Source organism: Pseudorca crassidens, chromosome 1 (assembly GCF_039906515.1).
Source record: "Pseudorca crassidens isolate mPseCra1 chromosome 1, mPseCra1.hap1, whole genome shotgun sequence".
NCBI classification, from domain to species: Eukaryota; Metazoa; Chordata; class Mammalia; order Artiodactyla; family Delphinidae; genus Pseudorca; species Pseudorca crassidens.
The window spans coordinates 146,819,956-146,846,533 of record NC_090296.1 but is presented as its reverse complement, the minus strand read 5'-3'; the positions used below and the strand labels follow the sequence as shown (position 1 = coordinate 146,846,533).

Below are 26,578 nucleotides of genomic sequence, written 5' to 3'. Positions count from 1 at the left end.
GTTGTGATCCAAATGTGAAACGCACTAAGATACCACCACCACCTGCTCTGAACAGTGGGGAGAGAGCTGGAGAGGAGAAGCTTCTCTTTGACCTGGATGCTGGGAACTTTTCCCTTTGAGGAGCACTTGGCTCTTGACATTGGAACTGTACAGAAGGAACTAGAATTCCTGGCACATTTCTTGGCTCTGCAGGGAACAATATTTATATAGTCATAATAATGTTCTCTTTTTAAATGGTGATCTAGTGCTCTACTGTGGTAATGTATTAACTGAACTCTTCCTGGACATTCCATTTAATTCCTGGTTGACTCTGTGACTTTTTTTTTGGTTGTTGTAACTAATGCTGGAGTCTGAGGTCAGTTTGACCCATGAAACCTCTTAGTGGGGAGAGTTGAAGAACTGAATTGTTAGACTAGTCATGTGTAATGATGCACCTGAGGCGCCCCAGGTGGAAGAGTGATGGCGGGATTCTGGACGGGGGTGGTTTCGTGGCCCACCTAGACTGTCCCCATTACTGGGCCTTGGTCCTCCTGGATCCTTTCCTGGTGAGCAGCCTGGTGCTGCTTCCCGGAGCAGTGGCCTGTGGGCAGGAGGGGGTGTGGGGTGGGGCAGGCACGCGGCCTTACAGGTGGTGCAAACGGGAGAAACCTGAGCTTGTTTAGATGCCAACAGAAAGGATCCAGAAACAGAGAGAGGCTGTGGCTGTAAGCGAGGCCAGAGTTGCCCAATCTTCTTAACGTCATGGACACACGGAAAATATTTGTACAGCTCATGGGTAAACGGACGAGACTGCTCATGGTCAGAAGTGACCAGCCCGGGCACTCCAGTCGTCCCCGGCTCTGCCGTGCACCCGAGGGTTGAGGAGATCCCCTTGTCAACAAGCGCCTTCCTCCCAACGCCGTGACATCTTTGTACAAATGAGAAAAAAGCCACTTCTTTCTCAAGACACCTTCCAGACGCCTGCTTTCTGCCAGGCAGTTGACAGAGTCAGTGTGCAGAGCTTTTATGAGCCACACCGCCATGGATGGATGCCCTCCGAGTTCTGTGCCGTGCAGACTCATGGCTCAGCACACCTGTGGCCCATTTGAGGACGCTGCTAGGAAGAAGGTTAAGGGCCTGAGCTGCAGGGGAGCGGACAGAGGCCAGAGATGTTCCTGCTGTGTGCTGGCATGCGACTCCTCAGGATTCTGCCGTGCTGACAGAGCCGAAGGTGGGAGCACCTGAAATAGGGCTGCAGGGAGGTGAGGTGTGGGCGCCACGTTCAGGAGAGACACCTGGGCTGTAGGCAGACACCTCGGCATCATCACGAGGAGATGGTTCTTGAAGCTGTGGAAGTGAGCGTCTGGAAAAGCTCCATGGAGAAGAACTTGGGAACAAGCAAGTAAGCCCCTGTGGATCACCCAGCACCCCTGCTAAGGTGGGGCCTGATATTCAAGTAGAACATGGAAATGAGCCCCCAGTGGGAGGGGAATCTGAGCCCTGTGATGTCCTGTCCCATGGCTTTTGGGCACTGTCCCAACCAGATCGAGGATCCCTGGCAAAGACCTCTGACTGCCGTACCTGAGCCCTCAGGTCTGCACCCTTAGGTGCTGGCTTTCTTCACTCAGTACTCACTCGGTGTCACTGCCAGTATGTGCTGTCTGGGACAGCATCTCATTCATCTCTCTGTCCCTAGGGCCAAGTGTTAGATTTTTGAAGGGCTTTTAGGAGTGTAGATAGAGGTCTGGGCCTGAATGCTTGGAGGATGCAGGGCTCCAGTAGCCCTGCCTGCTCTTGGCCCCGGGTGTCCTTGGGAATCCACTGCCCGGGTGTTCTCCACAACTCTTGACTCTGAGCCGCTCCATGGAGTGTAGGGTCCAGTCCTGTAGAGCTCTGGCCTCGCCAGCTGTCCCAGGGACCCTCTCCGGAACTGAAGGAGGCCTGCTTTGGGGCCCCCACACCTGAACTCTTGGGCCAGATGAGCTGTTTACACATTTGCCCTTGACATTGTGGGTAATAATAGAAAGGAATTTTTGCTTCGTTGGGCACATCCGGTATAATTTCCACATTACATCGAAGACAAATCATTTGGTTCAGCAAATATTTTGGCCCAACTGTGTGCATGGGACTGCAGCAAATAAAAGGCTGGAGAGAGGTGCATTGTTTCCGCATGTCAGAGTAAACTCACGGTGGCTCTAGAACAAGGGATTTATTTTTATTTACTAGGCTTCCTTCTCTTAAGACATACAGTGTTTCAGCCTCATAATGTTAACCGCTAAACATGTCACTTCTGCCTTACGTGGTGCTGGGACTTGTTGCTGTCCCCACGGGGGCAGGTCCTCTCTGCTTGCGCCTTCCCGTGTGTCTTTGGCGTCATGTGCAATGTCCTTGGGTGCAAAGGAAATGGCTGTCCAGCAGTTCCCACCCAGGGGCCTGGGAGGGTAGGAACCAGCGTCCAGGCTATTTTATTATTTCCCCAAGACAAAGGGCAGTTGTTCTGCTTTAGGCTGCTTGGGCAGGTAACTAACGTACCTTCCTTTTTGGCTGGAATCCTATCAGTTCTTGAGGCCACCTTGGTGAAATCCTGCTGATTAGAAAGCTATTTGGGAGTTATACATGACTTCAGTCATAAAGAAGTGAGAAAAATTATTCTTTCATAAATACTGCCTGGAAGGTCAACATCTTTCAATCAGTGGGGTCCACAGGGAAGATACGAATAATGAATGGCCACTTCTCGGTCAGTAGGTTGGAAACCAGTGGATTAACTGTGAGTCAGAAACAAGCCCAAACAACCACTGAAAACGAGGGTTCTGGCTCTTTCCAGGGCAGTCCGTGGCTTGGAGATATCCAGCCCAGCTCCTGGGCACTTAGAAGGCACCTTGGGTCTCAGTTCTGTTGGTGCCAAGTCCCTCTCCAGCTTCTGTCATTTCTGTTCCCTTGCTAGTTAAACTTTTTAAGAAAAAACAGTTTACTGAGGTATAAATGGCATACAAAAAGCTGTACATATTTGATGTACACAACTTAATGAGTTTGGAGATAAGAACACACCTGCGAAACTATCACCACAGTCTGTGCCGTAAACAAATCCATTCCCTCCAAAAGCTTCCTCCTGCCCTTCTTGCTTATTATATGTGTGTGTGACATAAGAACACTTAACAGAAGATCTTTGCAAAATGGTAAGTATACAGTATAATGTTAACTCTTGGCACCGTGCTTTTTTTTTTTTTCTTTTCCTTTTTTTCTTTGGCTGTGCGGCATGGGGGATCTTAGTGTCCTGACCAGAGACTGAACCTGTGGTGGAAGCATGGAGTCTTAACCACTGGACCGCCAGGGAAGTCCCAGGAGAATGCAGTTTTAATCAATTTATTACTGATTCAATAAATTGCCTCCCAGAGAGCTCTCCTGGTCATACCCTATTAGTAGTGTAAAAGAGACAGATGCGTTCCACTCTAGCAGGCTGGATTTTTTTTTTATCTTTTTTTTTTTATTGCGGTAAAATGTACACAACATGTGATGTACCATCTTTTTTAAAATTTTATTTTTTTTTTATTTTGGTTTTTTGGCCGTGAGGCATGTGGGATCTTAGCTACCCGACCAGGGATTGAACCTGCACCCCCCCCCCCCCCCCCCGCATTGGAAGGTGAAGTCTTAACCACTGGACCACCAGGGAAGTCCCTGACCATTTTTAAGTGTGCACTTCACTGGCATTAAGTGCTTTCACATTGTTGTACAATCATCACGGCCATCCATCTCCAGAACTTTTTCAGCAGGCAAGTGGTTTTTGTTTTTGTTTTTTTAGTCTTTGCAGTTTGATGCTGAAAAACCTCTCATTGTTTTAGCTCACAGTTCTTTTTTACTGAGAAGGTGCAACTTGCTGTCAAGTGCTGTGGACACTTTTGTGTCTCTGTGCTCTCTGCAGTCTTCAGCGTCCTCGGAGCCGCTAGAGGCTCTGGACAGCTCCCTCCTTGAAGCTTTGAGCTCCCGGGCTTGGTGTTGGCCGTCTTCCCTGGCTTCCCTCCCGCTTGCCCAGCTTGCCCAGCTTGCCCACCTCTGCTCCACCTGCCCTTTCAATGCGCACTGTTCGCAGTTTTCCCTCTGCTGCCTTTGAGCTGTTGTTCTTCAGGGTTGCTCTTCCCTGCCCCGTCCTCCTGAGGCCTGCTCCATCCCAGCACACTCTGCCGCTGTTGTTGGAAAATATACATAACGTAAAGTTCAGCATTAAAAAAATTTTATTTATTTATTTATTGTTGGCCACGCCACGCAGCTTGTGGGATCTTAGCTCCCCGACCCTCGCCCCCTGTGGTGGAAGCTCGGAGTCTTAACCACTGGGCTGCCAGGGAAATCCCAAAGTTTAGCATGTTAACCACTTCTAAGTGTGTTTGCAATTCAGTCACATGTAGAACGTTCACAGTGTTGTGAGCCTGTTACTGCTGCCCCTCTCCAGACCTTCTTCATCGTCCCAAACAGAGGCTCTGTACTTGTTAAGCAGTAACGCCCCATTCTCTCCGGCCCCCAACCCCTGGTAATCATCATTCTACTCTCGGTCTCTATGCATTCGGCTGTTTGATTCATATAAGTGGGATCATATAGTATTTGTCCTTTTGTGTCTGGCTTATTTCATTTAGCAGCATATTTTCAGGGTTCATCTGTGTTGTGGTATATGTCAAAATTTCATTCCTTTTTATGTCTGAATAGTATATTCCATTATATGTATGTAACCCATTTTGTTTATCCATTCATCTGTTGGTGGACATTTGCGTTGTTTCTACCTTTCGGCCATTGTGAATAACGCAGCTATGAAGATTAGTGTACGAGTGTCTGTTTGAGCCCCGGATTTCAGTTCTTTGGGGGTATATACCTAGAAATGGAATAGCTGGATCATACGGTAATTCTGTGTTGAACTTTTTGAGGAACTGCCAACTGTTTTCCACAGTCCCAGCACACTTTTTGAATAAATGACCAGAAGAGATGGCACCTGAGGCTCCCCAGGCTGAGGGACTCTGCCATACAGGGAACCTGGACCTGAGAGTCTAGAGAAAAGGATTCAGGCAGGGGGACTGGGACAAGAACCGTTCCCTAAGGCATGTAGAGCTTGACTGTGTAACCTACCGTCTGCCTGTCGTAGTTTACTCTTCTAAGCAGTGGCTTCTGTAGCTTTTTAAAGAAGATAGCCTGAGAGAGAGCTGCTGTTGGGCACAGAAGCAAAGACAGTGGCCAAGACAAGGGGGCAGGAAGGCTCTGGGCTGTAGGTAGACTCTCAGTCAGACTCTCGGTCTCTACCAGCAGGCACCATTGTCCGGAAGCAGCCAAGGGGCTTCCAGCTGCACAAGAGAAGTTCTGGAAGGATCCAGAGCTCTCTTCTTGTAGCTCAAGCCTCTGTGAGGTGGTCAGAGTAGCTTGGAAGCAAAGCAAGAACAGTAGACATGCTCTTGAGGCACTGGGGACTTCCATAACCACCTCTCCCCAGCCCACAGGGATGCTGAGTTTCAACTCTGTCCAGGCCACTCCAGACAAGGGGAGAATGGCAGAGCCCAGGAGAACATCTTCCTAGTCTTTGAGATATGACCTGCCCACAGTCTACAGCTTTGCTTGTATCTCCCAAGGTTGCCTTACCTGAAAACCCTTTGCTTCGGTATTTACTGAACTCCTTCCTTGCCTCTCTCGAAACCTCCATTTTCTGTGTTTTCAATATTTCTAAAAGCATTAAAAAAATTCTCCGTTCATAAGATACCCTGAAATAGGCAGCCTAGTGTGAGGTGGGTTCCTCCCTGGGACAGCAATGACCCAAGTAAGACAGTGGAGGCCCAGAGTGGGCACACATTCTGTCTGTCTACCTAGGGTGTAGGTCACCTTCATCAAGTACACCATTGTCCCGCTAGAGATGTGTTAGGTATCTGTTAGCCTCTACTTCATGCCCACTGGGAGGGCTGTAATAAAAAAGACAGACAATAACGAGTTCTGGGAAGGATGCAGGCACGTTGGAATTCTGACAGTGCTGGTGGGTATGCAGAATGGTTTAGCCTCTTTGGAAATAAGCCCGGCAGTTCCTCAGAAAGTTAAGCATAGAGTTACCATATGACTCTTTCACTCTTAGGTATAAACCCGAGAGCCAAGAAAACACATGGCCACATAAATCTAGTACACAGATATTCGTAGCAGCATTATTGATAATAGCCAAAAGGTGGAAACAGTACAAGTGTCCATCGACTAATGAATGGAGAGACAAAATGTAGTGTATCCATACAATGGATTAATATTCAGCCATAAAAAGGAATGAAGTACTGATATATGCTACATGAGGGATGAACCTTGAAAACATTGTGCTCAGTGAAAAAAGCCAGACACAGAAAGCCACATACTGTGATTCCATGTATATGAAATGTCCAGAACAGGCAAACCCATAGAGACAGAAGGTAGATCAGGGGTTGCCTGGGGCTGGAGGTGGGGAGAATGGAGTGACTGCTAATGAGTGTGAATGGGGTTTTGGGGGTGATGAAAATGCTCTGAAATTAAATAGTGGTGATGGCTGTACAATGCTGTAAGTAAACTGAAAACCACTGAACCATACACTTTCAAAGGGTGAGTTTTATGATATCTGAATTATAGCGCAATGAAAATAATTTTAAAATTATCCATGAAATTTAAATTTCGCCAGTTCTGTATTTGCGTATATGTATGTGTGTGTCCGTGTGTGTGTGCGCGCGCACCAAATCTGGTGACTCTATACTTGCCACCTATTTTTGTAGAAAATTGTGTATTATAATACACACATAAAATATCTATTAGCCTGAGAGACCAACTGATAGATAGTGTAAATGAATACATCAGCAGTGCTTTTTTGAGGTATGTCTGCACCTTTGGTTTTGTATTTTACACCTTTTGCAATTGACTTGGCAAGTTACCAGCCTCTTCACACCATGCGATTCTAGTTTTACACGAGTGGTTCCTAGGAAAACAAAAAGAGCTTTTTCCCCCTGAACCCAAATTCAGAGTGGTAAGCTATATACTTAACCGCAGTTGGTTTCTAGAACTGGTACTAGGATCCCCCTTGCTGCTACCCAGGAACCCAAAAGACAAAAATGAACCACAAAACCAGTTTGCCATAGTTAGTACTAATTTGCCAGTAAAGGAAAAAATAAATCCCAGACTTCTAAATTTTTTAAGCTATAAAATTTTTTTTTTAATTGTGAAAGTGCACAGTTATTCTTTTTGAAGATTCTCTTTTGTTTAATTTGCTGATGATAACAGGGAGAGAGAGCTAGGTCTCTTTGGGCATATTGAGCTGTCTAAGGTGGAAAAGGGGATTGTCTTCCCTGCAGTGATGTCTCACGCGTGTAATTAATATATTATCATAATATTCCTTTAACTGGCTGCTATTACTAACAAAAAAGCACTTTGCAGGACCTCCCTGGCGGTCCAGTGGTTAAGACTCGGTGCTTCCAATGCGGGGGGCATGGGTTCAATCCCTGGTCAGGGAACTAAGATCCCACATGCTGTGCAGTGTGGCCAAAACGTTAAAAAAAAAAAAAAAAAGGAAAGAAAGAAAGCACTTTGCATATATTATCACATTTAATCTAAACAGTCCCTTGAGGTGGTTCTGTTAATGTTGAGGGAAGGGACTTGGCCAAGGTTACACAGATGATCAGGTCCTCCTAGGGAGCATGTACTGTTCCACAGTCTGAACTAGTCTCCCCGTTACTCTTTTTTTTTTTAATAAATTTATTTATAAGTTTATTTACTATTTATTTTTTGGCTGCGTTGGGTCTTGGTTGCTGTGCACGGGCTTTCTCTAGTTGTGGCGAGCGGGGGCTACTCTTCGTTACGGTGCTCGGGCTTCTCATTGCGGTGGCTTCTCTTGTTGCAGAGCATGGGCTCTAGGCATGTGAGCTTCATTAGTTGTGGCTCGCAGGCTCTAGAGCGCAGGCTCAGTAGTTGTGGTGCACGGGCTTAGTTGCTCTGTGGCATGTGGGATCTTCCCGGATCAGGGCTCGAACCCATGTCCTCCGCATTGTCAGGTGGATTCTTAACTACTGTGCCACCAGGGAAGTCCCCGCCGTCCCACCACCACGCCCCCCCACTTACTCTCAACAAAGAGAAGCAGCATGATTTTGTGGAACCTCCCTCCTCTTCTTCAGCTTTGTCTCTGACAGGTAAAAAGAGCCAAGAAAGGAACTAGAATCAAACCCAAACCCTCTTACGTTCCTGACGCGAAATAAGGACTGTTAAGTCGTTTTGGTATATATTTCATATGTCCATCACTTTGTTTTCCTTTCCCGATAAAGGTTGGGCTACATGGTGGCTTCCAATATGATACGAAGCCAACTGGATTTTTGGAAAGCTCTGTCAGCCTGAATGACCCTGAGGACTCTTGAGCTCCCCTGCTCTTTCCTGGCTCCCCTGCTGCTTTCCTGACCCCTGTCCTTCATCTCTAAGGGTGGGTCCTCTTCCTACCCCTGTCCTGGGTGTCCCCCAGCTGGGTTGTCCCTCTCCTCCTCTCTGCCTGTGTACTCACCCTGCGTGGTTTCATCCACCTGTGATTTCTGCTCAGCTGCTGCAGTGGGTTCCCCAGTCTAGTCTTCTAACCTTGAAGAGTCACCCTGAAAAGGGGTCCCATTTGCCTTCTTTTTTAAAAAAAAAAAAAATTATTCATTTATTTGGCTGCGCCGGGTCTTAGTTGCGGCACTCGGGATCTTTAGTTGTGGCATGCAGGATCTAGTTCCCTGACCAGGGATCGAACCCAGGCCCCCTGCATTGGCAGCGTGGAATCTTAACCGCTGGACCACTGGAGAAGTCCCCCATTTGCTTTCTAACATCTCTTACAGATGGTCCACAGGCAAGGTCCACTCGTCATGACTCACGTTTCCTCTCAACTGCCCAAGCCAGAAAACTTGGGTCTTTTTCCCTCTTATCCTTTTCTACACTTGATCTTTAAAAAAAACCAGCTTTACTGAGATAAAACTCATGCACCGTACAAGTTTACTTATATAAAATATACAATTCATTGATTTCTTTTTACTATATTCAGAGCTTGTACAATCATCAACACAGTCTAATTTTAGAACATTTTTCCCTCCTCAAGGAAACCCAGAACCTGTTACCAGTCACTCCCCATTCCCCCCATTTTATGTTTACTGTAGATGAATACAAAAGCCCTCAACATTTAAAATTGAGAACATTATTTTTCCAGTCTTATAAGAAAATCATATCTGCTTAATTAGGAATGATGTTGCCAAGTCATACCCTCATCGCAGACGCAGAATAAAGTCTTCTCTATTTTGTTTGCATTGCAGTGTAACAGGAAAATCTATGTGCACAGATGTGTTACAGCAAAAGGAAGAACACAGACTGCTCCTTCGGCAATATTTTGCACTCTCTTGAATTAGCCGTCCCAGGAATCGTTAATCGTTATGACTTGGCCGCTTGCCACCTGACTTTTTAGAAATCATCACTTGGATGTTTTCTGGTTCTTGGCTTTTGGTGTTCCTAGCAGGTGAATCATAAAACTCTGCTTTTTGTTTTAAAACTCCCATTTATCACCATAGATTCAGGTGGAATGACCTTTTTTAGTATAAATGTTCAATAGACCACATATAGAGTAAAATCACAAATGTATGTTGAAATCCTAGGATACCTTCCGTAGATGAAATATCATGCATAGAAGGTGCCTGTTGATTCGGTGGCTGGTTTGTAAGTGCAGGTGACATGCCCATGTGCAACTCAAAAGACGGGCATTGGTGCATCACCTGTGACCCAGCAGTCTTGAGTAGAGAACACAATCTCTTAATGATGATATCCCATAATTATGAGAACAACTACCCAAGTGCATTTAACATTTTTCCTACATATATATTTCTTAGACTGTATTTGGAAGAGAAAATAGCTTTGACATAAATTTTCCACTGAGCACAGTTGGAGACGGTGGCCCCCAAGATAAAGACCAATTTCCTTAGTGTGTCTTTCAGAATCCATGGCTATCTGGCTTCAGCCCACCCTCAGGCCTCATCTCTTCTTTTAAACCTATTTATTTATTTAGGCTGCACCGGGTCTTTGTTGCGGCATGCAGGATCTTTCAGTTGCGACATGCAGACTCTTAGTTGCGTCGTGCATGTGGTATCTGGTTCCCCGACCAGGGATCAAACCTGGGACCCCTGCATTGGGAGCATGGAGTCTTAGCCATGGGAATTCCCCAGGCCTCATCTCTTGCCACCCACTCCTGTAGCCACAAATAATACTTGCCAGTCTCTGAATATACCTCTCATGTCTGCAGAGTCATTTTCCCCTCACCTGCTAAACCCAGATTTGCTGGACTCTGGGCCCGGGGTAGAGGGGGACGTTTGGAGGAGGGGGAGGAATTTCTGTGCAGGAGTAGAAGGGTGCTGTTTGAACACAAGATGGTCTTGCAGTGCTGCTGGTGAGTGTTATTTTCTTCCTTGATCCCGTCCTTGGTCTCATCTTCCCATCATATGTTTACCTATCCTGCATCCTCAGAGAAGCCCCTCACCCACCCCATACAAATACTTGCCTTCCATCACAGATTTGCTTTTCTGAAATTCTGCCTCTCCCCTCCCCGACCACTGGGATCCTCACCCACTGCTCTGGGCCCACCACCCCTTTTGAAGAGTACGGACCCTTTTCCAAAGCACATGGCAATGGACCTCATGGGCCCTCTGGGGCAGCCCTCAGCCTGTGAACAAGTCCCAGAACTTATGCAAACCCACATCACAGGAAACCCGCAGGAGAACGTGGGTTGAGAGCTCCTGAAAAACTGTCAAGCCCTCTATGATAAAGGTAGTGTCATCAAGAAAGCCTGTCAGTGTTCATCAGGGGTACTTTCCTCATTCTGTTCCGTGATGTAAATGTGACCCAAAAAGGGAATCCCTAGTCAGTGGAGTACGAAGATTTGTGACAAATGTGACTTATGTGATATCTCTCACTTATCAGCTCTGTTAATCTGGGCAGTTTTGGGGCAGATGGAAATCACTTCAATAGAATGGGTCTGCTGTGACCCCCTTCAAGGGGCTCAGACCAGACAAGGAGATGGACTTCTGGCTAAGGTCCAGCAGGTGCAGGTTTTCCCCAGGGAGTTGCTGGTCCATTGTTCTAACAGGGTTTATGGAATGGTTTCTGTGTCCCCACTGATGGGTAATACTGCCTACATCATATACTTAATTCCTTGGACTTCTGCTTCTAGATTCTGTCTGTTCCATTAGTCTGTCTATTTCTTTGCTCATAGCTCTTCATTTCATTTGCGGTAACTTTATAATAATACATTTCAATGTCTGCCTACATTATGGCTAAACCTCCTCATTGCTCTTCATCTTCAGAATTTTCTTGGCTGTCCTCTCATGTTGAGTTTTCCACATGAATAACCCTGTCTAGCTCTAAAAATAATTCTGTTGATATTTGTATTTTGTTAAATGTATGTATGTATTTAGGGGTAATTGACATCTGTGTATATTACTTTTCTCATTTAAGAACAGGATGCCTTATTTATTAAAGTTTTCTTTTGTATGCCTGAGAAGTTATCTTTACTTTTTCTGTGCAGATCTTGCTTACTTTTTAAATTGATTCCTAGAAATTGTATCTTTTTGGCTGCTACTCTAGATGGGATCTTTTAAAATCTATTATATTGTCTCTCTGGTTGTTTGTATATATAGAAAGGCTATTGATGTTATTTTTTTTGTTAGTAATTTTGTACCTAGTCACCTTACTGGATTTCATTATTCCTATTCACTTTTTCAATTGATTTTCTTAGGTGTTCTAGATGTGTGATACTATTATCTGCAAATAATGGTAACTTTATTATGGGGATTTTGTGTGAAAGTAGAACTACAGTATACTTGTGAGTTTGGTAGATTCTTTGCATGAAAGAATTGTGCTAAACCTTTTGTCCATTATCTCCTTTTTCCCCCAGATCTTTTTCCTAGGCTCAGGGATTTGACCCTGCCAACTAGGGGCCTGTTGAGCATCTAGAATGAGGGCTGACAGCCTGATGAGCCCATGCTTCTGTTCCCTCGTGACAGGTGCTCAGTCCAGGGCCTGCATCCTGAGAGCACAAATTAGACGTCTCAAGATGCTATGGTAGGGGACTTCCCTGGTGGTCCAGTGGCTAAGACTCCGTGGTCCCAATGCAGGGGGCCTGGGTTTGATCCCTGGTCAGGGAACTAGATCCCACATGCCGCAACTAAAAGATCAAGCAGGCTGCAACTAAAGATCCCGCCTGAGGCAGTGAAGGTCCCACGTGCTGCAACTAAGAACTGGCACAGCCAAATAAATAAATATTAAAAAAAAAAGAGAGAGAGAGAGAGAGAAAGATAACTACCTTGCCCAAGTTTAAAAAAAAAAAGAAGAAAAGATGCTATGGTAGAACTCAAAGGACTAGTGGGAGCCTTTCTGGCGAGTCAGGGGGGAAGGATATTTTAGCCCCAGTGAAGGGCGTGTGCATGGTCATGTGAAAATGCAGGTGCTTTGGAAGTGCTAGCAGAAAAGCAGCAGAGCCTGTGTGGTGAGGGGACAGGGACAGGTGCTCAGGGGTCTGTGGATCATTCTGATGCACTTGGAGCTGGTCCTGTGGGGCATAGAGCCAGGGAAGGTCTTTGAAGCCGGGTGGGCAGTGCCACGCCCATCGAGCTTGGGGCTGCTCCTTTCTCTTGTGCTGTATGCATGGTGTGTGGAAGGATTCAAGAGTCAAGCCAGGTAAGCTCATTAGGGCATCCTCTGAGACTCTGAAACATGTCTAAATGTCTGTAAGGTAATGTCTGAACGGTTTGTTTTAATTCAAAGCAGGTAGAAGCAGGAATAATAAGAATCATGAGGTTTTACAGGTTCCTGTCAGGAAAAGCCTGGTGAACCTTGCAAGTGAGGGATTATCATAAATTAAACTATCATTTTTATTTTATTTTTTCTGCAAAAAGTAGTCATGCCAGTTCTTTGCAGAATCATTTCACATGGAGCCAGAAATCGTTCAAAGGGGGAGTGGTCTGTCTGCCGAGTGTTTTTCATATTCCAGGCATATGTCTGTTTCACAGTGTCTAATTATTCTTGGGGACAATTACTGTCAGGTTCCAAAATGTGTTCAGTGAGCAACAATTGGTGTTTATTCAGCTCTAAAAAGACTATGCAAGGGAACGGTAGGTTGTTATTGTCTGCCTAAAGAAACGTTCTGCCATCCGGAAACATCTGCTTTCTATTTAAAGCACTGAAGAAGGAATGGGAGTATATTTGAAATATACTCCCTAAGCATCAAACACCAAAGAAAGGAGAATAAAATTGGGTATGAAGGTAATTTCTGTTCTCTGATACACACTCTCTTCAGCTTTTCCCTGCTGGGAAGGAAAGGTGCCCTCTTGGCTTGGAAAGTTCTGCTTCTCTTGAATTTTTCTATTTATACTGATTTGCACACTTCCAGGAACTGACTTCTGTGTCCTAGTTCCAGCTCTTTTAGTTTCTCAGGTAGGGCAAGGTGCTCTTTCAGAGTTGGGGTCTGCTTTTCTGTATTTTGTGGTGAGGTTTGTTCTCTGATTTTGCTCATAAAGATGTAAAGATTTGCTGTCCACGTTGCCTGAAATCACCCTGTGACCTTCAGTTTTCTACGTGGAGAGTGCTGCCCACTCACAGCTCTGTCCAGAGGGTTTTAACCCTCTGAGAACATATACAGTCTGCTTGGGGTGCAGTAAATTTTCTGTGAAGGTCAATATGTTAGTTACCTATCATTGTGTAATCAAGTGCTACAAATTTAGTAGCTTAAAACAAAACACATTTCTGTGTATATCCTGGACAATTGTTGAAGCAAAGAATTAACGGGTTAGAGGGCTGTAGTCTAAATCAAAATATGTGGGTCTGCTCTCATCATTATAACCCCTTTTGGCAATAAAAAAAAAGGATAAAATATATCTGCATTGCCTTTACCTGGTTTTGAAAGCAGAGTGGTTATGACCTGAAAGGGAATTTATAGGCAATGGGTTTGAAAGCAGGCTGAAGGCCAAGATTTCAGAGACAAAGGTAGGTTACTTCAAGCACTTCTGATAAGTGCCAGTAGATATTTATAAAGTACATCTAGAAAGATATATTCAAAAACTACATAAGTGTTTCCTCTGGAGAGAACTGAAGGCATAGAGACAGGAGAGAGTTGTGCCTTTCACTGTATGCCCTTTGGTGTCATCGAAATTTTGTACCATGTTCACATATTATCTATTGAAAAACTGTTAATTAAAAAAATAGGAGACCTGATTCCTACTCACAGAAAAACAAAAACAAACAAAAAAACACATTTCTGTGAGTCAGAAGTCTGGGAATGGCTTAGCTAGGTCCTCTGCTTCAGGGTCTCTTAGGAGGTGTCATCAAGGTGTCAGCCAGGAGTGGGGTCTCATCTGAAGGCTCGAGTGTGGACAGATAAGCTTCTAAGCAGTTGTTGGCAGAATTTCAGTTCCTCAAGGATATTGGACTAAGGGCCTCCGTTTTTCTCTGGCTGAAGGTCACCCTCTCTGGCTGGAGTTGCTGTGGGATGGTCCTCCCCAAAATGGCAACTTGCTTCAGCAAAGCCAGCAAGAGAGTCAGTCAAGGGAGTCTGCTAGCAAGACAGAAGTCACAGTCCTCTGTCACTTGCTCAAAGTGACCTCCTGTCACCTTCACCATATTCTGTTGGTTAAAAGCAAGTCACAGGTCCCACCCATGCTCACAGGGAGGGGATTACACAGGGGATCCCAGGAGTCACATCAGAACTGCCTACTACAGACAGGTATTATTTTAGGAAGAGAGTATAATGGCTAAGGGGGGGGGTTGTCTGTGTCACTTAGAACTGACTTCAAAGCTCAGATCTGCCACTTACTAACTGTGTAACCCAAGGCCAAGGTCCTTGGCCTCTCTGAGCCCCATTTCCCCACCTGGATCCCCATAGGATCATTGGGATCTTAAATGAGAGCTCATATGTGAAGCCTGGCAGATGGTAAATACTCAGTAAATATTAGTTGGCTTTAAACTAAATATCAGCTAAATATTAACTGGCTTTTCTTTCCATCCCCCCCTTTTTTTTTCTTTTTCTTTAAATACCATTCGATTTTTGAATTTTAGAAGAATAAAATAGAACTCTCCAGTGGCCAAGGACTTGGTTATTCACATGGAAATCCCAGTACTGTGGGTAGTTTTCTGGACCCAAAGCTGTGCCAAGCTGGCCTCCAGGTCCCCAGGCCTGAGGATCGCAGGTCTTTGACCTCAGAAGGTCTGTGGCTCTTCCCGTAGTGCCCACCCTCAGCATGGGGTCTGTGGGTCTCCCTTCCTGGGTCACTGTGCTGTCTCCACGCTGGAGCAACCACTTCCCCTGCAGAGGCCTGACCACGGGACCAGGGCTGCAGCCACTGAGGGTATGGCCAGCTGAGCCAACCGTGTCTCCCAACGTCCTTGCATTTCTGGTTGGGGTCCCGCCATGGCGTCACTCCATCCCCAGAGCTGAGCGGACAGATTTGGAGATGGGGTCCTTCTTGTCTGCATGCTCACCTTGACCTGAATCATGAGAAGCAGATGACTTGTGGCTTTGGCTTATCCGTGGTCAGAAATCTCTACCAGCTTCTCTTGTCTCCCTGTCCCTCCCCCACCATCCCTCTCCACCTTGCTTTCCTCACTCCCTCGCTCCCGTAGGCCTCAGGCACACAGAGCACTTTCAGAAGGTCGCTGCTTGACCACCACAGGCTGCTGTCTGTCCTGACCAGAGCACCTCTGCCTCTCCATGCCCCTCCCCCCAGCCTTTGCACCCAAAGATCCCGTTCTCTGTCCCTCTGTTGTCCCCTTCACGCTGTGGAAGGATGTCTTGAAGTCGTTTCCGTCATTCTGGAGGAGAGATGACAGCTGTAGGGGTGACTTCTTTCATTATTTCTAGAGTGTCTGATAATGTCTAATGTGAGTATCTCCCCAGATTCCTAGAGGATAAAAATCACCTGTAGCTCTTGTTAAAAATAGAGCTACCCAGGCCCCATCCCTGGACAGCCAGGTTCCTGCCGGGATAGATTGGGGCCCAGGAATTTGTATTTTTACTAAATGCCCCAGCTAATTCCTCTCAGAGGTTGAGGAAACACTGGTCTAAAGGTCCTAAAACCTAGACCCAGTCCCTCTTCCCCGGTGTGGAGAACACAAGGGAAGAACCGAAAGTCTGGCTCCTTCCCCTGGAAGGCCTCCTGGGTGACCATGGGTCCCTGCCCAGCTCGTAGTGCTCTGTAAAAGAGAGGCAGAGATTTTAGCATAATTCAAGTCCTTTTTTTAAATTGAGGTATAATTGACATATTAACATTATTTTGTTTCAAGTGCACTACGTAATGATTCAATATTTGTACACATTGCATAATTCGGTTCTTTTAAAAACCTCTTCTGTATTCCTGCCCTTTCAATTGCTCCCTCCTCTTAAATATGCAGAAGAATTCCCTGTGAGCAAGTGCTTTCTTTTATGGTGCTGTACTTGGATGATTAGCAAAACATGGTGCCAGGGCTGCAGTAGCACAGCTGGGGGATGCAGATGTCAGGCTTCCCCACGTGGATTGATTAGGAGGGCTGGTATTCACAGGCACACACGTTCCTCCACGGGCTGGCCCCTCTCGACAACAGATGCAGGAAATTACAGTGAGAATATTCCTTTTGTTTCTACAGCTGTTACCCTGCGGCTGGAAGGGTGTTGATTTAGCATTGAGTGGGTGGGTGAACTTGGTCACTGTTGAGGGAAGACAAACGCCCTAGTGATCCACACCCCAGAGGCTCTTGCCCAGCTCCTGGGACCTAGAAGGGAAGCTTCAGGGGGCTAGGAATGCTGGGCTGTGTCCGTCTGGAAGGCTGGATTCTAGAAACAGCTGCATTGAGGTAGCAGGAAGAGCATGCCCTTGGCTTTTATTGATTCAGAGAAATAGTCATGAAAAAGTTTCTGCGTTTATCTACATCCACAACTGATGGTTAATGCCAGTATTCATGGTGTTATTCAGTATTCCTTGCATGAGGCTCAAATAAATAGTAATTTGCTTTTCTAGGAAAAGGTTCCTCTCTTTAATGAGCCTTCTTCTATAGCCAGGATGGGTTGAAAGACAGCTTTACCTAAAACCACTCCATTGAGAGACGGGAACACTTAAAATTCACTTTTCCTTTTGATTTTATTTTTTGTTTCTGCTTGGGTGTCCTCTTATGTCATCTCTTTGACATTATGAGGATTAAAAAAATTTAATTTTTCTGATTTTGATTTAATTTTATACCTCTAATAAGTGCTTATTAAATCTATAGTATTTTATGAATGATGGGATTATTTTCACATCCTGCTGGCTTCCCCCCACCCATTTTGTCTTATTTTGGACCACTTAAAAGGATTTTCAAGCCAGTTTGCCTGAAGACCCTTTCTTCAAAAATAATTATATTAAAAAAAATTATATTTTGTAATGAGTCTATGATTTATTTTGTGTTACTCTGTGAAGTAGATACCTTAAAATATGAAATGCAGTGAAATCCATTACAATTCTTTTTTTTTTTGGTAGCTATATATATATATATTTTTTAACATCTTTATTGGGGTATAATTGCTTTACAATGGTGTGTTAGTTTCTGCTTTATAACAAAGTGAATCCGTTATACATATACATATGTTCCCATATCTCTTCCCTCTTGCGTCTCCCTCCCTCCCACCCTCCCTATCCCACCCCTCTAGGTGGTCACAAACCACCTAGCTGATCTCCCTGTGCTATGCGGCTGCTTCCCACTAGCTATGTATTTTACGTTTGGTAGTGTATATATGTCCATGCCACGCTCTCACTTTGTCACAGCTTACCCTTCCCCCTCCCCATATCCTGAAGTCCATGCTCTAGTAGGTCTGTGTCTTTATTCCCGTCTTACCCCTAGGTTCTTCATGACCTTTTTTTTTCCCCTTAGATTCCATATATATGTGTTAGCATATGGTATTTGTTTTTCTCTTTCTGACTTACTTCACTCTGTATGACAGACTCTAGGTCCATCCACCTCACTACAAATAACTCAATTTCGTTTCTTTTTATGACTGAGTAATATTCCATTGTATATATGTGCCACATCTTCTTTATCCATTCATCTGTCCGTAGACACTTAGGTTGCTTCCATGTCCTGGCTATTGTAAATAGAGCTGCAATGAACATTTTGGTACATGACTCTTTTTGAATTATGGTGAAAGGAATCCAAATCGGAAAAGAAGAAGTAAAGCTGTCACTGTTTGCTGATGACATGATACTATACATAGAGAATCCTAAAGATGCTACCAGAAAACTACTAGAGTTAATCAGTGAATTTGGTAAAGTAGCAGGATACAAAATTAATGCACAGAAGTTTCTGGCATTCCTATACACTAATGATGAAAAATCTGAAAGTGAAATTAAGAAAACACTGCCATTTACCATTGCAACAAAAAGAATAAAATATCTAGGAATAAACCTACCTAAGGAGACAAAAGACCTGTATGCAGAAAATTATAAGACACTGATGAAAGAAATTAAAGATGATACAAATAGATGGAGAGATATACCATGTTCTTGGATGGGGAGTTGCCTTTTAAGCAAATTTCTCATTAGGCCAATTGCCCCGCAGCCTCAGGGTGTTGGGTTTCAGTAACTACTCCGCTGGTGTCTCTTTTTTTCTCCTCTCTTCCCTTTTTTTATTTTAATTGTTCTCAGGCCTATGTATCTTTCTCCATAAATGATTAAAATCTTAGGTGGCTTAGAAATTATAAATTATACATAAAGTTCCATCAACTCATTCGCCTATCTCTCCTCTTGCAGAGAACAGCCCATCTTCACCACCCGAGCCCACGTTTTCCAGATCGACCCCAACACCAAGAAGAACTGGGTGCCTGCGAGCAAGCAGGCCGTCACAGTCTCCTACTTCTACGATGTCACAAGGAACAGCTATCGGATCATCAGTGTGGATGGAGCCAAGGTACCATCTCGCCGGCTCACTTGAAGTCACTTATTTTCATCAAAAGCAATAGGATACATTTGAAAAGTGGAGGGAAAAGGGTGCACCCCCAAACCCGCCACCTTAACAGAGATGTTATTGTTATCATGTCTTTATAATCACAGATCCCGCTTTTTTCTTTTTTCATTTAAAATTATGGCCTATTAAAAAAAATTTCCCTGTTAGCACGCTGTCTTCATAACTAGCATTTTAATGCTATTTTAATAATTCCACCAAGGACCTATAATGTCCTTAATCTCTCCCCTTATGGTTAGCTACTGAAGTGGCTTCCAGTTTTTTACTATTATAGATAATGAGCATCTTCATGAAACAGATAACCTCATTTGGTCATCATGCCTATTGCTTTTTGGATATGTCCTTAGGATAGATTTATGGAAGTAATGTTATAGGTCAAGATATTAACGCTTTATGGCTCTTGATGGTTATTACCAAATGGCTTTCCGAAGAGTTCTGTCTTCCAGCATGTATGAGAATGCCAGTTTGTTGCACCCCCGACAGCATTGGGTATTGTAACTAGTCTGGTTTTGGTGTTATTAGGCATGGGAGTTGAATTTTATTAAATGGTTTTGGAGTATTTCTTGAGATAATTTTTTTCCTGGTGTTTTCATTATTCTGCTGTCTTCCTCAGTATTTTTGCCACATTATGATGGGAGCAGAATAAAGAAGGATTATCAGTAGACGTATCACCAAGTTTACAAAAGAAAAAAAAAGTAGACTTGATGCTTTATAGTTTCTTTTCTGTCTTTAATCTGTATTCATCCTGATGGACATTTTTACATGGATAATCTGCTCTCACCTGAAATTCAGTGTATCTGAAGCTGAATTCCCCTATTTGCCCTCTAAACCACCTCTCCATTTTCACTTCCCAGTCACTTGTTGCTGGAAGGAAGGAAGGAAGGGAGGGAGGGAGGGAGGGAGGAAGGAAGGGAGGGAGGGAGGAAGGAAGGAAAGAAAGAAGGAAATGGAAAAGCACAGTCATTCCCTTTTTAGTTGGTAGAATGAATCTGCCTTTGAAGTGTGTCACGTTTATACCTAATGCTTTGTTTCAAGGCCATAACTCTTGTCCTGGTACAGTCTTGCTCAGACTGTTGCAGTAGCCTTCTGACTGGCCTCCTCTCGCCTGCAATCTGCCCCTAGGTCAGCGTTCCTGGGGAGTTGGGTCAGGGCTGGGTAGAGGAATGGGGCCTGGCTGTGGGCTTCTCCCTCCACAACCCCACAACCACAGAGCAGGAGGCATGGGAAGCCTCCGCTGACCAGGGTTCTGATGAGCGCTCAGGAAGTGTAGAAGTGCCTGGTGCATAGTAGATGGGCACCTTGTGTTTGAGGATTGACTATCTGAGAGATGCCTTTATTATTTCTTTTCTTCTGGGAGACATGGTGATCTGGCGGTTGTATTACCACTTTCCTTCTCTGTGCTTTTGAGCTGGAATCTTCTCACCTCTTGCCAGGATGTTCTGCTAGCAGTGGTGAATCAAGCCGACTTGCTTTCTTTTATCTGTAGATTCTGTGAGTTCATCCGCCATCCCTTGAGATGGTTTTGCACTTCTGTCAGTTGAGTTATCCCAGGACAGAGTGGGCTTAAATACAGATAAAGTGCATTTTATCTGTATTTAAATACAGATAAAATGCACTTCCTTAGAGGAAGCGCTTTAGTCCTATTAGCTGGGCTTTGAGTAATTTGTCAATGTGTCCACTGCGTTGTACGGGTCTGCAGCTCCTGAAGTCTGTGACAGTGGTGGGGTCCGAGCCAAACGAGCTAGCTCTGAGAAATCAGGTGGGTGGAGGAGGGTGGGCTATCCCCCCGGCTGAAGAATAGAGCTAGTTCCAGCTCAGTGCGGGGGATCCATCAAGTTATGGAGTCACTTAAAAAGTGGGAATTGGGAACCTAGGCTGTGGGGTGCCACTGGAATCCAGCAATGGAGCCTGCGGCCCTCTGGCCACGCCTCCTAAGCGCCACACCACCTGGCATTCCAGGAGCCCACCCAGAGTTCCTGCTTTACTAGCGGGGCACAGGCACTGTGACGGGGCCTTGTTCAGCGAAAGGGAGTGTCCTGTGACAGAGCATAAGGCCCAGGGGAGTGGGTAGGGACCAGCCTTAGTGGTTTAGTCCCTGTGCCTGGCACTTGGGGCCGCGGGTGGGTGGCAACTGTCCTGCCCTGAGAACTGGAGCACAGAATACCAGACAATGGTCCCCAGGCCTCCTCAGCTCAGCTGGACCTTGCCTGGAGCTGCTCAGCAACAATGTGCAAAACCAACAGGCCGGGTCTCGGTCAGATCCTGTGCCTCCAGCCGCTCCACAGGTCAGGTGAGACATGGAGAAGGACCCCCGGATGGTGATTTCCCCAGAGTGGTAGCAGCTCTTGACACTGCCCGGTCTTCTGCACCTTCCTCCTCCCCACCCACGGCTGAGTTCCTGATCCCCCCAGCCCCAGCTTCTGCCCTGCCCCAATAATCCAGATGGATCTCCTTCCTCCCTAGGGGCTGGAGTAGGGCGCCGTCTGCTGACCTGATGCCAGTGCCGCGCTGTCCCAGGGCCCTTGTCCGCTGCCCCTCTGCATCCCACCCCTGCCTCTGGATCCTCATCCTTGCCTTCCACCACGTTGGGACAACCCCACTTTGTTTTAGGCCTTTGATTCCAAATGTTAAAGGAACTAAGATGACAGATGGTCAGATGCTTTTAGCCTTTGGGGTGGTGTCTTGGCTACACCTCTGACCTCTGGCAGTTCTAGGACCCCCGGTCCTGCCTCTCTCTCCTGGCCTGGCCATGTCACGTCTTCTGCTTGGTGCTTCTGGGCCAGCTGTCCCTCCCAAGGCGGGAGGCTGCTGCGGTCTGGAAGGGGAAGCCTGTTCTGCCCCTCCCAAATGGAGGAGTAGATGTGCTTCAGGAACAGGTTGCTGGTGTGGAAGGGACTTGGAGGTGGTTGCGAGCAAAGACCACAGTGGACTCGGCCGCTGAGTCAACCACGGGCAGCCCACAGAGCATGGGCCCCCCGTGAAGGGAGGAGGTGCAGCCAGCAGCTTTAGCAGCTGTCGTTCCACACCAGGCATAACAAGCTCCTCTGCCCTGTCCGAGCGTTGGTCGTGCTCTACTTGGGGAAGGATGCGGGGGAGCCCTCTCCTTTCCCTGAGCGCCTTTGGTGCTGCTCATCGTAGGAAAAATCTGTGTGCAGACCTTTTCTTCCTTCTTCCAAGGAAAGTATTTCATGTGTCAGTCGCAGCTGCTGCTCAAGACATACGTGGGTGGGAATACTGTGGTGCGTAGCTCCAGCATTGCCTGGGGGGTTCTGTGGATCCACGTCTGCGTGTGTGGGGCTACCAGGAGACTGTGCTCTTCGAGGAACGGGCCTGGCCCATCTTTGGAGTCTCAGCATCAAGCTAGAGTGGGCCACGCCATAGACATGGGTGGGTGACGAGGTCAGGCCTGGCCACATCCTCTCCAGGCCTGCAGGAGGTGTGCCGTGTCCGCAGTGGGACAGTGGGCAAGAGTAGGATCACCGCCAAGAGGGAACCAGGACCAAAACCTCAGAATGTCACCCAGCGTCAGCCCTGTGCATGGACAGGTGGGAGCCACATGAGGGGTCTCCCAGCTTCCCAGAGCGCTGATGTGAGCCATCACATCACCGACAGCCGCAACCAACAGCCGTGTGACTGATGGTGAGTTTTTGTGCAGAACAGCCAACTCCATTTCCAGAGCATTTGTGAATTGAGCCGTCGCAGCACTTGATTTCATTGTGCTGTTGGCACTCTTTACAGACTGAGTTAATCATTGCCATCCTCGTGAGGAATTGCCTGCACCTGTGGACAAGACCTGCCTGGAGCAGGTGCTTCTCCCGGGTGCTCTGGATGGCTCCCCTGCCCTGGGTTCTCAGTTATTTATAGGATCCCAGAAGCCTATCTTGGAAGAGACCTTAGAGGTCATCCATTCTACAGATACTTAGCAGCACCCGCTGTGTTCTGCCTAATCACAACGGTTTGGAGGATATAAGCCTCTGAAACTCTGACTTGTTTGGTGTTTTGTCTGGGAATGTGAAATTGCTTTCAAGAACACAGTCAGGGTCCCCTCCTCCACCCATCAGTATAGTTTCCTCTTTTTTTTTTGGTCATTGTTTGGTTTTTTTTTTTTGATGTGGACTTTTTTTTTTTAACATCTTAATTGGAGTATAATTGCTTTACAATGGTGTGTTAGTTTCTGCTGTATAACAAAGTGAATCAGCTATACATATACATATATCCTCCCTCTTGCGGCTCCCTCCCACCCTCCCTATCCCACCCCTCTGGGTGGTCCCAAAGCACCCAGCTGGTCTCCCCGTGCTATGCAGCTGCTTCCCACTAGCTATCTATTTTACATTTGTTTGGTGGTGTGTAAATGTCATGCCACTCTCTCACTTCACTGATGTGGACCATTTTTAAAGTCTTTATTGAATTTGTTACAATATCGTTTCTGTTTTATGTTTTGGTTTCTTGGCCATGAGACACGTGGGATCTTAGCTCCCCAACCAGGGATAAAACCCACACCCCCTGCATTGGAAGGTGAAGTCCTAACCACTGGACCTCCAGCGAAGTCCTTAGTTTCCCCTTTTGGATAAATACAGAGCACCTTCTGTTAAAGGAGCAGACATATGGAAGGTTCTCAGCACACAGTAGGATTTTCGATGAATGTTGGTTTCTCTTCTTCCCTGACTATGGTTTTAAAAAACAAGAATAAAAGCATCTATTCATACCTTTTCTGGAAGCAGGCAACAAGTCTTTTAATTGCTGTAACATCCCCAGCCTCTTCTGCGTTCTGACTTCCATCTCCGTGGATTTGGGGACTTGCCCTGAATAGGAACCAGGGGGCCTGCCTCCAGCTTCCTCTGAAGCCGGAGCTGCACTAGGGACTGGAGGAGCTTAGCTTTTTGCTTCTTCCAGGTACCTCTTGGTTGCATGTGCTCTGTCCATTGTCTGAGAAGTGGGTTCCAGTGATCTGCAGGAACTGAGTCTTTTACTGGGGAGTCTCTTTTTCTTTTTTCTCCATGAACGTTTCAGAGAGAATTCACAAAAAAGAGGAAGCGGGTGGGCATAGGGGTCGGGAGCCCATATTAAAGGTTGTGCTTTAAAGCAGCCCCTTCATCCTTCTGAGCTTCACTTTCTAAGGGTGCTCCCCTGCCCCCCGCCCCCCCCCAACCCGGCCTTCCCAAGTCCCCAGGGAGGCACCAGTTCTGGTCCTGCTGAGTCCGTCTGCTTCATCGAACACCCACGCTTGCCCTTTCTCTCCACACCCAAGGCCTCATTCTTCCTTGTTCCCTCCTGACTGTCCCTTCTGTATGCCTTCACTCCTCAGGCCCTGCCTTCGTGCTTCTAAAGTCATTTTCTACCCAGGCCTCTTCCCTTGAAACTCTGTCCCCTCTTGCTGGGTGACATCCTCCACTCCTGTGACCCCAGAGTCTGCTGAGCCTCCCCCCCGCTTACCTGAGGCCAGAAACCACAGGTCCAGCCACTTCCTCTGCCCCCAGCACAGTTTTCCAGTGTCCCCATTCACAGGGCACCGCCTTCCCTTTTCACAAGCTTCTGCTCACACGGGGGATTCGTCTCCCTGACAGCTTTGTTATAGCTTTGCATGTTTTTTATTTTTAACTGTTTATCTGTGCCATTTAATGTCTGATAACAAAGCAAATACTCATGTACCCAACACCCAACTGAGGAAGTCTGTCCTTTACTAGTCCTTCAGAAATCCCTTTCTGGACCTCTCCCTAATAGAGGCACCTGCCGTCCACCCTGCAAGAGGTTACCACTTTCTTGAAATTCGTGTTAAACATTCCCTTGCCTTTCTTTATACTTTTGCCACTTGTGTATATATCCCTAAGCCAGAGGTTGGCAAACTTTTTCTCTAAAGGGCCTGACAGTAATTTTCTTATGAGCTGTACAATCTCTTTCACAGCTCTTCAACTTTTCTTTTGTATCAATAGCAAGGAAATGGCCAGAGGCCAGTATGTACATGAATGGGTGAAGCTGTGTACCAATAAAACTTCATTTACAAAAACAGGCAGGATTTGGCCTGAGGGCTATAATTGTTGACCCTTGCCCTAAATATATTATTTAGTTATGCCTGTTTTTGATTTTTACATAAATAGAATCATACGGAGACGTATACTGTATGTCTTCTTTTGTGACTTTTTTTTAACTTAAGTTTTTGTCGTCATCCGTGCTGATACCTATAGCTTTGGTTAATTTTCACTTCTAGGTAGTATTTTGTTGTATGAATATACCATAATTTATCCATTCTGCTGGTGGTGGACATTTATGTTTGCAAACACTGCTACTGTGAACATCCTTGTGCATTTCTCCTTGTGTACCTATGCAAAGGTTTCTCTCAGATATATACTTAGGAGTGGAATTGCTGGGTGGTAGGGAATGTGCATTTTAAACTTTATCAGAGAAAGCCACATTAGTTTTCAAAGTGATTTTGCCCATATGTGAGAGCACCCATTGCCCCACATCCTCACTCCCACCCTTGGTATCATCAGACATATTTTGAATTTGGTGAGTATATAGTAGTAATGGTAATGCAGTTTCCACATTCCTAGTGACATTGAGCTTGTAGCTTATGTCCGTCAAACTCAACCTACCTCATTCTCTCCAGTCTCACAAGAGAGGGTTCCATTCACCTGCGCAGAACTAAGCCTCCCTCAGGTCCCATCTCCTCACCCCCACCTCCAGAATATCCCTCCCATTCACACAACCGCACTGGGCACTCAACCGTAGCAGACCCAGAGTAGACAAAAGGTCCTATGTGTCCACTTCCTTTCACTTCTTCTTGCATGCTTGAGGAGGGTGAAAGTCAGAAATGAGTCAGAGCCTCAAAGAGAAACAGGCAATAAGGTGGACTCCAGGTGCAAGCGCAGTTAGCCAGAAATGATTTGGGAACCCAAGAGGAACACGCACAGAAGGAATGTGTCCTTAGAAGCTTCGATCTGCCCAACTTCTCAGGAGGACTTGGTGTTGGTGGGCTGAGCCAAGGGTAGCACAGGACAGAGTTTCCATGTTAGTGGGAAGTGAAAGAAGAGGGTCCTGGGATTGACCACTTTTTAATGGCTTGATTGCCCCAGCTGTCCGTCTTGCTGCTTTTTTTTTTTTTTTTTTTTTTTTTGGTATGCGGGCCTCTCACTGTGTGGCCTCTCCCGTTGCGGAGCACAGGCTCCGGACGCGCAGGCTCAGCGGCCATGGCTCACGGGCCTAGCCGCTCCGCGGCATGTGGGATCTTCCCGGACCGGGGCACGAACCCGTGTCCCCTGCATTGGCAGGTGGACTCTCAACCACTGCGCCACCAGGGAAGCCCTGCCTCCATTTCTTGATAGTGTCCGGTGACAGCAGGCAGAGCTCTTTACTAACTGTTGCATTCAGTTATCTGAAAAACATGTGATAAAAGTGTCTTAGCTCACACAGTCTTGAGAATTAGAGGAACTAGCACAGGAAGGAAAAGCAACCTGGAGTGCAGTGAAGGCATCAGTGCTTCATAGCTGGGGCAAGAACAGGAGAAGCACGTCCTACAGAAGCTCAGAATACAGGACTTTGAGTCAGACAATCTGGGTTTTACCTCTAGGCTTTGCTACTTGCCAACTCAGTTTCTCCTGTGAAGTGAGGGTGGTAGTCATACCTCCTA

At 46.1% G+C, this 26,578-nt stretch overlaps 1 protein-coding gene across 7 annotated transcripts in view; it reads left to right on the top strand.

Moving 5' to 3' along the window:
- Positions 1 to 26,578, top strand: part of HOMER2 (homer scaffold protein 2) — a 104,724-nt gene that overhangs the window by 27,906 nt on the left and 50,240 nt on the right. For all 7 annotated transcript variants that reach the window (XM_067698169.1, XM_067698178.1, XM_067698159.1 and 4 more), the window contains exon 2: positions 18,744 to 18,900. In XM_067698169.1, the coding sequence (XP_067554270.1) occupies positions 18,744 to 18,900 (157 nt within the window). The remainder of the gene's footprint in view (positions 1 to 18,743; positions 18,901 to 26,578) is intronic.